The 13629-nt window shown below is 41.8% G+C and overlaps 1 protein-coding gene across 15 annotated transcripts in view; it reads right to left on the minus strand.

The window, feature by feature from the left end:
* TENM2 (teneurin transmembrane protein 2) overlaps positions 1-13629 on the minus strand; it is a 616658-nt gene that overhangs the window by 109451 nt on the left and 493578 nt on the right. For 12 of the 15 annotated variants that reach the window (XM_021410388.1, XM_021410393.1, XM_021410392.1 and 9 more), the window contains 2 exons: positions 10639-10761; positions 433-638 (listed from right to left, as the gene is read on the minus strand). In XM_021410388.1, coding sequence (XP_021266063.1) covers positions 433-638; positions 10639-10761 — 329 coding nt within the window. The remainder of the gene's footprint in view (positions 1-432; positions 639-10638; positions 10762-13629) is intronic. The other 3 variants (XM_021410395.1, XM_021410399.1, XM_021410396.1) reach the window with 1 other exon arrangement.

Genomic DNA, 13629 nt, shown 5'->3' on the forward strand with positions numbered 1-13629 from the left:
ACTTCTATGAAGACTGAAAATTCACGTTATCAGATCTAGCTGCACATGCATTCCAACATACAGTGTTTTGATATTGTGAATTTGACCACCTTCGCTCGTCATTTTTGATGGGTGTGTAACTGGATAGGTTTACCACGACTGATTCCACAATTTCCTCATAGATTTAAAACCCTGCATGTCAAACTGAAAGTAATTTTAAAAACCTGACTAGCAAGAACATCATCCTTGGTTATTTCCTTCATCAACATACTGTTAAGGTGTGTAACAACCTAGAAATCGTAATTTCAGGCCAAATATAAAAAAATGAGTCTAATTCCCCAAATACTGCATGGAATCCCTAAACCTGAGCTCCAAAAGCTCAAACATGAACCTAACATAAATTCTCCCAACTTTTGAATTTTCATATTTAAAGCTAAGAAATACATAAAGTACCTGTGCATGTGATGGTGGGAGTCCTCTTCTTATATAAACACCAAAAAGAGCATCCTTCCCTAAGGATATGTTGAACTTCAGGAACTGTGGCTGGCTGATATGGATCTGAGACCGCCAAAAAACTCCAGGGGGCACCTCTTGGGTGACCTTGCGACCAACTTCTGTTTCTCCACTATCTATGCTGCTATTCCTAGTGACCCATGGTCCTATAAAATAAAAATAAGAACAAATATAAATCAACTACAAATCAAATGAGGTAACTGCTTTTAATAAAGGCATTTTTAGCAGGGACATTCAAGATTAACATCTGCAGCAATGCTGCTGTTTAAATCAAACTGCGACTTTCCTAATTTCATGCAATCTGTTGTTTCAGTCAGTATGAAAGAATTTGGTCCATATACGCTAACAAAGAAGGCTTTGAACCTGTTTCTGTGGAGCATCTGCAATCTTCTAATTCCTCTGAGCCTTCAATTCTGTGACCGCTTAGAGAGAGTCATTTAAGCACACAGAAATCTCCTTTTGCTCTTTTCAGCTGTCTTCTATGCAACCGGCATGTGAAAAAATTTCAGAAAGGTGAACTGAAGGTGTAATTTCAATCTCAATGAACTGATTGCAAATTTTATTACTATTGCTTTACATAGTGAAGTGGTCCAATAAATCCCCATTCATAGACAATAGAGTTGGTAGAAGAAATGAAATGCACAGAAAAGGATTTAGAGAACAGTTTCCGTACCCTAACATGCATCTTCTTATTCTTTAAAGAGTTAGTATAGCTCAAGTCACCGCCTTTTAATTCTCTCTGTCTGAAGCAGTGAGACTATCTATTATGGGTCTCTCTCTTCCCCACAGATATTTGCAGGGTTAGCTAAAATCCATCTTTTGATGGTTCTTCAGCACGCATTATTGAAGCCAAGATACAAGACCCTTCTGGTTGAGTGCTCTGGCTTCCAGCCCATGAAATAGCCTTTAAAACTTGGTGCGAATCTCTTCTGCTTGGCAGCTGATCAGGATGGTTCTGAGGTTACACATTTTAAACATGGAGCGTGATAGGTGAAGAGTTAGCAGTGCTTTCAGATACTACAGAGACCAAAAAAAAAAACCCAGAAATTTCTGTTGCCATCACAGAAGTCTCAAGGTGTCACTAATATCACTATTAATACATACTGGATGGTACTGATACCTCTGTATTTGTTAAAAGCTCAGCTGTTTACTTCATGTTTTTGTCACAGTGAAACGCCATTTTCAATATGTGGCAAGTTACTGCTGAAACGTTTTCCAGCACTATATGAATGTAACAGGATGGCACAGAACGACATAATTCCAGCAGGTAAGCACACAACAGCTTTTCTGCACTGGCTATCTTTAATTGAAAGAGCTGCAATAGCACTGCTTCATTTTTAGGTTCCAAATTATGTGTTAGCAGCACTTACACTTGTACATAATGAAACAGATATGTTGGCAGCGTCTTCAAGTGGTAAAAGAATGATTTGAACACCAACTGCTACCCAGTTTTTGGTAAATATTCTTTTTTCATTTTCTATGCTAATGGATCTATGAAAACAGTACAGCACTTAAATGAAAAAGATGCAAAGACAGCCTGCAAAGAAAGGAGAATTAGTTGAGAACATCATGTAACACGCCTTTAGAGCTGTGCTAGAGCTACCAACATATAAATCAGATTCAAACACCAAATATTTCAGAAAATCTACATTATTTTATTTCTAATTGTTTGCTCAAACAGAGGGTATTTCAAATCCCCTGGCTTTGTGAAGTCCGGCACCATCTCACTAGAATTTAAATTATCCATTACCTCCACGGAAAGGAAACCAGGTGCAGGCACACAATGACACCTGTTGAATGCTGTACTGGAATCACTGGCAAACTGGAAGTCAACCTAAGAGTGACGTCTCCCTCTTCTGAGTACAACATCACACTTCCACTACACTTCACACTTCTGAGTCACGGCAATAAATCTTCTTCCATGTTCCTGAAAAACGTCCTCTAAACTATTTCTTTGGAAGCAGATTGTGAGTACTTAAATGAACATCAACTGCATGTAATCCGTGAACAGAGTCCCTGACTCTTTCTAAGGGCATTCACAGTTAAAGAGAAACCTCCAAAGAAAAAGCTATTTACAGGGAGTATGACAATAAGCATTACAATGATGATAAAAGCTGTATAAGGAATAAAGGTGAGAAGATCAATACAACAGTACCTCTTCCAATATTCTGAATCTGTTCACTCACCAATGAATAATCTGAATTATATACTTTTCAATTCAGTTGATTTCATGACTGCAACGAAGTCGCTTCAGCTCATCAACTCTAGTGCAAATCTTTGACAAATGGAATAGTGAAATCAGAAGATGTAATCTGCTGAGCCAGATGTAAAACAGGCGTGTATCTGTAGCTCAACTCTGCCTCACCTTAGCAGCCATCCCCTCCACCTCCCCTCCAGCCCCTGCAGTGGAATCTGCTCGTTGTTTTGGTTCTTTGGAAGCAATACTTTATTGATCCAACTCTAGCATTCAGTGGAACAGTGGTCCTGTACAGTCAGAGATATGGTTTGTGTCAGCAGCACAAATCCAATGCTCCAACTAGCCAAAAAGAATAAGCAGCTTATAGTTACATTTACCTCATATCATAAACGTGGTATATCTAATCAGAGCTACTAAGCTCTGAACCAGCTTCCAACACAGGATGATAGCTTATGACACAGCAAATTTTAGAAAAATGAATCCCTGTCTGAACACTTTAAAACTGACATGGGTTTAGAATGACCTCATGCGTCATCTGATTAGCACATTTTGGTCAACATATTTAGGCCTACATAATAAAGTAGGAGGCATTACTTTCGGAGAAGTGTGAACAATATACTGAATGTCAAACTTTCACAAAAAAAAAAAAAACAGTTATTTTAAAAGACAATTTATTTTTCTCATGAAAATATTGAAGTTTTAGTGTAAAAATTGCTTGAGATGGCAGTTAAAACCAGCAAAATAGTAATGAATAATCAGCCTAAGGACATGACTCAGGCTCCTAAAACGACTGCTATTATTCAGTTTGGTTAGGCATTACTTTCAGAAGCATCTCCCCATAGATGTTATTTCCTCACTCTACTACATAGGTGACCTAGTTTCTGCTTGTCCAAACCACTCCTTCCAGAATATTTCAGTGTTTCAAGAAACTCCACTTAGGAATTCCTAAGGACTGCGACAGCTGGAGGAGTTCAGCACAGTAGAGAATTTTAAAAGTGAGTTCCATGAGCATTTATCAAGTGATAGACATGTGACTGAGATACACTTAACCAAAAAAAAAAAGAAGAAAGAATGGAATGGATGGATGACTCCTTAGTTTCAAGTCTCTATTTTTGCAGTACGGCATTTCTCTGCTCTGCATCCAGCCCATGCCATGAGCACATGAAACTTAGCTGCTGCCTTCTGTTTGGCATTCTGAAAGAGACCCTTATTTTTAATTTTAAGAATTTAACACGTGAATTCTGTTTCTATGGCTCTAGGTTATAATGCTGAAGTCGTAAGATTACAAATGTTTGGAGCCATGTCAGAATATTTTCAACTAACTTTTGTGAAGGTTTAAGTCTAGCAAGCAAGCAGAGCTCTAGTGACTATGCATTATTGAATATATTTTCATAAATTCCTGCTGAATTATTCTCGCATTGTTACAAAACACAAAACGAACAGAATCATCTTGGCAGGACTTCTTGCTTTGTCACAGCCAGTGAACCAAGCTGTTCATCATCTTGATACTCTCAGGTGAATACTTATAAAACAAATATTAATCATCGTCTATTAAAAATTCTCACTTTTAAGAGTAATGCAGAGCGGTCATATCAAAAATAGCACAGAAAAGGTCTCGGCATTGGCCACATCGTGTTCCTGACACCACAAATTAGAAATAAAGGAATGAAATGCAAAGTATATATGGCCACTGAACCACCTGAGCCAACAGACTTATGTTTACTTTTTTAAAACTTGAAAAGCAGAACACCATCACCCTGGCTTTATATTTACAAGAGCTTTGTTGCAATAACAGCTTCACTTAAAAACTTGGGTCTCCAGAGACTCTTAAAGTAAACCTCTTATATAGCTTCCTTCAGTCTTCACCTCCTAATGCAGAGAATGTATCTTTCCACCCGATTCACTCCCTCCAGCTATTTTTAGAAGCTTTTCCATTTTGATGGACCACTGCAGATCACATTCAAAGAAGATAAACTGCAGTTAAGTGAAGTTACAGATGTGACAGACTGACAAATCTGAGAAGAAAGACTGAACCAAAGAACTCATACTACCGTGAGCAAATAAACCCCCAAATCATTATCTCTGCTGTGGGTGGCTGTCTTAGAGTTTTGCTTATTCCATAACTCTACGGATACTGGATTTTTTCCCCTGTGATTTCCTCTCTATAAACATCTGCAAAAAGGGAGTTTTAAAAGCATACCTCTTCTCCTTACCCAGGGGAGTCATTTCAATCTCTCAGTCAAACATATATTTATCAACTAAATAACACTTATTCATTTAAACTGCTGTGTTATTTACCCAGTCGAATTACTATTTTGGCATATACATTTGAAAAGACTGTTTTAGTGCTCAAGTATGTTTGCCTTTGAAGCTATCAGACAGGGGATACATGACAACAGCAAGGCAAACTCCCCCACTTGTCAGCTGGCCTCATCTGCGAGCTGGAGGTCAGTTTCAAGGTGGCAGCCGATATGACGTGCCCACTCAGCCTTTAATTCAAATTACGTCAAGCAGTGTCAGCTATGCAGCACAACTGTACCTACACTGAGATGAGAGAAATTTGGGTGTTTATAGGCTCCTCTCCCACATCAGAGACAAAATTAAAAAATAAAAAATAAATCCGGCTACTGCCAGTGTCCTGCTACAGACACCACATTTAAATAGCAATTACTTCAGTGCTTTGACTACTTGCCTTTCTAACAGAGATGACTGCAAAATGTGTCTTGATAATATGCCTGAAAAATATCTGGCAAAGTAACCATTCCAACGCATCCATAATGAACTACCAAAACAATCTGGATAATCTCAAATTAATTACAAGGAATAAATATCACCATGTTGATTAAAGAGCTTTCTCCTTTGCTTCTCTTCCAGTACCTCTCCATTTCTTTGCGGCAGATAAAGCTTTCCTTATCTTTAAATCTAACTTATTTTTCTGTTTTCATGTAACTAGACATTTTTACAGTTGACTCAGAATTCCAAAGAACTGTATGGTACCGCTGTGTAATTACTCAAAAGAGAAAATAAATATATGTAAACATTCAAAAATGCATTCCACTGATTTTTTGCCAAAAAAAAAAAAAAAAAAAGATGGTAATTAATTAAGTTTTTAATGATGGACATTTTTCTTCAGGTAAGTTTGTTATTCATATGACCAGGCATTTCTTATTATTTCAGAAATGAAAAAAAATATATCAATCAGTGTTACGCATTATTATCCCACTTATTAATTCCTCTATGAACTTGTGCTTCAAAATATCTACTACTAATTCCTAGGACCCAAGTGAAAAACGGGTAAAGTAGATTGACCGCTGGTACAAAACAAATTTCCAGAACTACAATAATGTAAGAAGCCAGGAAATGAGGGTTTGTCTGCAGAAGCTGCTGTGACACTTCTTGAACTTCAGTTATGCTGAAGATGCTGAGGTAATAACGAGTTCTATTTAGTGAAGAGGAAGGAAGCTCCTGAATTTGTATGAGCTTCCAGGAGTCCAGAAAAACAGCATCTGAAACAAAATCGGCATTGGGATTGTTGGCCAGGATAGCATATTTCTATTGTGCTGAAAGAAATTCTGCAAAGGAACCATCTGCTTAAGACCAGTGCTCTGCCTCAGCTGCAGCCAAACAATCTGGCCCTGCGGGTGGAATTAAGAAATGTCTCTCTGCTACTCTGATACACCCAGAAACGTAGGCACATTTTCACATTCCCATGGGCACAGCTTCACAAGATTTGTTGTTTTCAGAATCAAAAGCAAATTATAACTGAAATGAAACGAAGAGCTGTTAGTTCCCAGCATTTAGCAAAGAACATAGTAGCATGGATTTCTGCATCACTGCAATAGTCATCTCTGATGGTATATAATACAGCTCACCAAGTAACTCCGAACACAGCAACTCGTACTGTCACCATCAACACAATCACAGCAAGGAGAAAAAAATCCTCATCTGCCCTGCTGAACTTAGTCACATACTTTGCTTATGGTGAAGCAGCCCTGGAGATCGGTGTATTTTCAGAAGACCACATCTGCCACCCTCCATAGGGTCCACATTACTGTTTCTGCTCGCTAACAAGTTAATTAAGATTTAAGTTACATTAGCCACATAACTATTTAGTAAGATTAATCCACCTGGAAAATGATGGCATGTCTTGATTAAATTGAATGAAGATCACGGAAGTGACATTTAAAATACATTGATTGTTATTACGTTTTGATCATCTGTTTCAAACCGTCTACAAGGAAGCAGCAGAAACCAAAAGACACGTGCTGTTTACATTGTTAATGAGCTTTGAGGTCTTTTGGTTTTTCAAAAATCTTTTAATTTTCTGCAGCATGACATTGAAATCCCTCCATGTGGCGCTCAGTCCTTATACTCTCTGATGACTGCTGGCAATTTCAGAGTCAGTGCTCTTGGCACTCAGGTCAGGGACTAACAAATTTGACCTCAACTTCAACTCAGCCATATGTAAAGTAGAGACTCTTCTCATCTAAACTACTTGTAATTCCTTTAATGCTGCCTGCCTGTTGCTCTGATAATAAAATATTTTAACTGTTGAAAAAACACTGCTGTATGCAAACCAAAATGCAACTGCAGCTTCTGGAAAAGGGATAGTCAACTCTTTCTCAACATAATTTGGAGAGAGATGAAGACAAGCTATGCAGCTCCACAGTGACAGCAGACTTCAGTTTTCCGTATCAATTCAAAGCAAATTTCTGCTAAATGAGCAGAATTCCATTTTTTGTCTCCCAAAATCTGATAGGTTTTAGGCACCCATCTCAAGCAAGTAATTTTAGACCAGAAGACAGTGTAAAATTTAACAGCAGACTTAAATTTCTTCATTACGTTGCTGCCACTGTAGGTACTGAACTTGATAACAGGAAATAAGTATTCTTCATTAGTGGTAACTGTATTTTTGAAATCCACATGCTTTGGTAGACTTACTTAAGTATCTCATTAACTGAGATGAACCTGGATGAAGCTAGTTGGTTCAAGGAAACCCAAACCCAGCATTATGTGACTATCAGAACATACATTCAAATCTACCTTTTCCAATTAGTGAGCGTATTTATAATAACCAAACTGATTCTTCCTTGCCCATAATTGCCTTTGGTATCTTTTAAAATGCTCGTTTCTAGGGTCAATTTTTTACTGTTTTTCAGATTTATGGAACTGCAATTTAGCAAATCATCAAGTGAAAAAAAAAAAAAAGAAATTTCTGATTTTTGTTTTGAAGTAGCAGAAAATCTGATGAATTTGTGAGTACACCAAAGAAAATAGGTCAAACATCATAAAAAAATCTCTTAAGTATACTTTACTTGGGTTTGCAGCTGGAGCTACTTCGGACAGTTCCACATGAATTACACTTATCTGAGGTGTACTCTGAAACGATTTAAGTTGACTTTTATAGTATATTCCATCAATTAGAAAGGAAACTGCACATATTGTCTGGAAATACGTGTCTAGCCTGCTATATAATTTTAAATTTAGAACATATTCTTAGCACAGACTAACAGAATCTAGGCAAACGAAAGCTCTGTAAGCTCACATCGTTCACCTGTTTGTTAAGAAATGATTGTTCCCAAACACACTCTTTTTTCCTTTTTCCTCTTCTAGATTGATTACACCAAAATTCTAACATTATCCTTGTGTAACAGTAACAGACCAACAGACTTCGATCTCAGATTATTATTTTTTTAATAATGTCACAATCTATCCCACCCCTGTAACAATTCCACGATCACATGGCAGTGCCAACCTTTGGTTTTTAATGCACTAGGAAGGACTACTACTTTACCACTTCTGCTAAGAAAGTAAAATCTCTTTAATTTGTCGATTAATCTGAATCCGGAGTTCAGCACAACCGTGAGAGCCCAAAGGCAAAAGAAGTCATCTCCTGCTTCGCGTGCAGTCAGAGCACGGTGGAGTTCACCTGAGGTTTTACAGCAGCACTGAGGACTTCTCTACCCATCGCACTTGGCTGCTCCTTTCAGACAACCCCAGCATCAGCGAGATGTAGCGTGCAATTACAAAAAATGTGCAATTGTGTTTTCTTAATAGTGAATTTTGTTTCCATTCTGATAAGAAAATGTGGTAATAAAGTAATTCACATTCCCCTTAAATTGCGTTTTGATTATTTCTTACCCAAATTCAGTCTCTTAATAAGGAACAAGCAGATCAAATTGAAATATCTGCCTCTTTTTTCCCCCGTCTGAATTGCTCTTCTTTAAAATGCCTTACTTGCTGAGTAGGCACAGCTTGTGTTTAAGTGGCTGTTTTCAGACTAGGGGTTAAAGGTTTCTTTGGGAGAGCCGTGTTTTGAAAAGAATGGCTTCATCCTGAGCTGTGTCAATTATAAAAAGGTCACTCTCCACAGCCAGAGTCCTGAAAATGGTTGTTGTGTTAAAAGCTGTCAGAGGCTTTCCTAAAAACTGCTGGGGTAGCAATATTAACTTGAACATAATAGAATGAATGGTGAGGGAGAAAAACTTTTCGCTCTTCCCTGCTACAAGAATTTCTGTTTTAGATATTCCTTGTGCTCATCCAAGCCTGTCATTCCCATTACTCCTCTGTGGAAGATTACTTACCTAAATATTTTCTCTTTCCTCCTACAAAATTATCAACATTTCAGGAACCTTCTACAAAATGTCAGAAGAAAACTTTTCCAACGCGCTCTGAAGAAGCCCAACTGCAGCAATTTAAGACATAACTAGCAGTGCTGTCTCCTGTCTCCTCCGCAGGAGGCTACCAATCCCCAACAGCCGGCATCTCTGTCTCTTGAAATGTGCAATGCTAATTAGAGTAGGGTTGGGATGCACTGCCAGAATTTGCACTGGAGTGCCCCAGGCAGATGAGAACATTCAAATTCAACAATTCTGCTGCCCTACATTTGCACAAAGATGGCAACAAAAAGCTGCAGGGGAGGGAATTTGGAAATGTGTTAAACACTGCAGTTGTCTGCTAAGTGACCATAATTGAGGTCCTAGGCTCTTCAGGTTCCTGCCTCAAACCATAGGGTCTCTCACCTGTGCGCAATCTGGAAGGAGTTCAGCAGTAATACAAACATTCTGCCAGGTACTTAGGGATGTGCTGTTCATCCACTGCGTGACCTACAGTAGGAGATGGAAGCCAAGCCAACAAGCTGCTGTCTGAAAACCTACAGTTATCTTGCCACAACAAGGACGTTGCACTCCAACAAAAGGAGGAAGCCAAAGCCGGTCCCTCCACAGAAAACATAAAGAAGCAGAGGTGCAGCAAATCTGCAATTTGTAAAAAGGGCGAGCATGCCAAAGAACTGAACTCAGCTTTGCTCCCAACACCACTCTGGCTGAAATTCGCCCATACCTCCCATGCACGTGTCCTGTGTTAGCACTTGTTAGCTTAACGCTCGTTTCAGGGATCAGCAAGTGTGGCATGAGCTGCGGGTTCTGAACAAAGCAGTGCTCAGCTCTACACAAAGTTCTGCTGCAGACCAGCACGGAGCGCTCTCGCCCTGCTGCCAGCACCCAGCCGTCCTGCACAGCACAGCTCAGCACAGCACAGCACAGCTCAGCACAGCACAGCACACCGCGGGCACTCGGAGCTTGAAGGCCATGTTCTGCCCTACCGCTGCACTTCCAGTAGGAACCGGGGAAAGCCACAGTAGTAGGTAGCGAAGAAAACACCTGAACCTCATCATCATCAGAAAGCATTCAATTTCAATGTTTAAAAGCCTCTCTGTTAAAATGTAACTTCTCTCTGTTTTCCTAATAGATGCTTTCACAGTTGAAAGAAAGCGTTTCTGTTCCCAGACGTTTCCTCCTCGTTGCCCTCGCTCTCCATTCTCTACGGCACGCGCTTTTCCTTCAGGGAAAAGAATAACAGCGATCTGCGGCGTGCAGCGCGCCGGAGCAGCGCCCGCCGGGGCTCGCGGTGCACGCCCAGGGCCGCCCGCAGGCCGCCCCGCCGCTCACCTCTGCCTGCAGGTGGCGCCGCCGCTCCGTCCTCCGCGCCCGCCGCGCCCGGCCGCAGCCCGTTGCTGAAGGTGTGTCCGTCCGCGGGCTGCAGCTGCCAGTTCAGCCCCAGGAGGTGCATCGCTGCCGGAGACACAAAGCGGAGCAGTGAGGCCGCTGCACGCGGACGGGGAGAGGGTGGAGGGNGGGAGGGAGGGGGATACAGCTGATTTCAATTAAACGCCTTTTGGAAAACGCTACAGCGGCTCGTCCCGGAGGAATGGTAACGTGCTAAAAAAAGGCAACAACAACAATCAAAACACAGAAGAACACCCCGATGACTCCCATAAACCCGTTCCGTTTATTTATTTATCGGTTGCCGGATCTGTTAAAACCCTGGCAGGCGCGGAGACGTTCTCGGAGACAGCACAGCGCTGCCCCGCGTTTACATCGTGTGTGATAATGTATGCGCCGATTGTCAAATTAGCTTTTGCTGTGCGTACACTAATGACGTGCAATTATTTCACGTTTATTACAACGTATTTAAATCAACACATTTAATAGCTTCTGTCTTAATTTTGCAGGTTACGCTTCCCCGACAAACCCGGCCCTGCCAATCCTCCAACCGGGCGCAAGGAACTCCGCTGCCTGAGCCGCACCCAGCTCCGTGGGCATCCCGGCCCGGCCCCGCACCGCCCCTCTCCCCGCAGCTCCAGCGGGGGCCGCACGGCCACGGCCGGCGCTCGGGATGCTGGAGTGGGAGAAGGGCCGCTGCAGCGCCTTCACAACAGTGTGAGCTACAGGCACAGCAGCAGGGGCTAATTGAATAACTCCTGTGCATAATGCATGAGACTTGACAGGTCTGAATCACTCGGCTGTGGATTTATGTGCATCTTCACTTTGTATAAACAGAAGCTACCTGCATACATCTCCATACTTCCATCGTATTATCCCCGTGGCACCCTCCCAACATTGAGCAGAGGTGGAGGGCTGCAGAGGCCACGGTGCTGTTTCTGTTCGCTTTCTCTGTGCTCCATCCCGCTCACACGCTTTCCCCCACCACAGAGCTCAGCATTTTCAGCTATATGCTGCAGTGGTGTTTGAGGGGACACGCTGTCCGCTGGCAGAAAACACCAACGCTACAATGATGGGTACCATCACTGCTCCCTTCTGCAGTGTCAGAGCCACGTGAGGTAACGCTCTGCGTCCCCTTGCCAGCACCGTGGTGGGGACAGGAGCAGCAATGGTGACTGCCAGCTGACCTGAGCTTCCACGGCACAGCAAAATGGTTAGCGCAGACCTGCAGCTTGTAGTGCTCAAAACGTCATTTGCACAGGGCACCTCGGAACACAGGGATCCACATGGATGTGACTGATCCATGCATATGTTCTTAACATTGAAGAAAACCTGAGAAGGATGCTTAGCTGAGCAACAAGTCAGAATTTATTTCTATGGAATAGAAATACATTCCTGGAAAGTTTACAAAAAAGTTTTATCGGATCAAATGTTTCATTCAACTACAACTTTTTGTTTCGCCAAAACAAACGTTTTAAAAGGCTTTTCAGCCTAATCTCGAGCAATTGATTTTCCTTGCAGCAGGGCAAAGCTCCAACAACGTGCAAATCGCTGCCTGGCCCCGCTGAGGGCGACACACGGCGTGGCAGCACCGCTGCGCACCCTAAGCTGGTGCCAGCAGGGCGTCCTGCCGGGCCTCTGTCCTAAGCAGAGGGGATTTCAGATTCCCAGAATGGAAACAAGTTGTTGAGAATTAGACTTTGGTGTTTTATGCTCTATTCAAAGTTGCAGTTATTTTTTTATTGCAGGTGTAACCATAAATGTAGGTCATTTGGAGAGATGAAATTCTGTTGCTTCGAGTATGAGCCATTCTTTGCAACAAAGAGATAAGGAAATCATAACTAATAGTCTGTCCAAGAGAATTATAGTTGCTAACTTATAATTACTAGGTAGATTTATACGAGGAATTAAAAAAGATATTAACTCAGTATTAAGGAAAACCTTGATCCATCTGATTCCAAGTTTGCCATGATTTCATTAGTAACTCCACCGCTCAGTGTTTTAATCACACACACACGTGAGGTAGGTGCAATTACAGCTCCTTCTTAACGGGGCAGGGGTTTGCACATCTGCTGGAGCTCCCCGCAGAGCCAAAGATGAGGATCTCCTGCACAGCTCACGTAGCCATGGCTCGATCCCCATCCTTCCAGTAAGACAAGCAGAGTCATAAATGTGAGGAGCGTTCATCTTCCACCAAGAACACAGGGAGAAAAGTATGTCACGGGGGCCTGCGGGGAGAGCTCTGTGTTTGTACTGCACATAGCAAACCTGAATAGCAGCTAAGCAGTGAGAACAAGGAGCTACCTATTCCCTTTTGCTTCAGCATGACACGAGATGGGGAATTTATATGATTAACCTTTTGTTCTGTTAATCAAAAAAAAAAAGCCTCCAGCAAAGCAATAAGCAGAAGCCCATTTAATTAGAAATACTGGGATCCACTCAGAAGTTGAGTGCATGCATATCAGAAGAAAAATTTGGGCTTGAGAATTTTTGTCCCTTCTCTGCTTATTTCTGTTGTGGGTTTTACGTTTGCTGTTTCAAACTACATCTAAACAACCTGTGATGCCGTGACTGCCTCCTCTGCCACACTCTGGTCGGGTTCTGACCACACTTTCTCTCTCCTGTGGCTATCGACCAGCCAGCCGAGCTGGGACACGCAGCCAGACCCGTATGCTGAGCCCCGGAGGCCTGGCACTCGGGGGCTGCTCGGCACCCACAGCCGTGGCCTCGCAGATCATCAAGGGCAGCACTGCCCTTCCATGCCAGCCCACTTACTCACACACAGTTCCCGAGCTCCACATTTGCTTTACAGATTAACCCTTCCGAAGAAGTGCCATTTTATGTTACGCATATGATACGTTTATAAATTATAGTTCTGTATGTTTTGTAGCTATTTAATTGCATTTGTTTGCTTTCCTCCTGAACATTTAAGCACAT

This window comes from Numida meleagris, chromosome 12, assembly GCF_002078875.1.
Source record: "Numida meleagris isolate 19003 breed g44 Domestic line chromosome 12, NumMel1.0, whole genome shotgun sequence".
Taxonomy (NCBI): Eukaryota; Metazoa; Chordata; class Aves; order Galliformes; family Numididae; genus Numida; species Numida meleagris.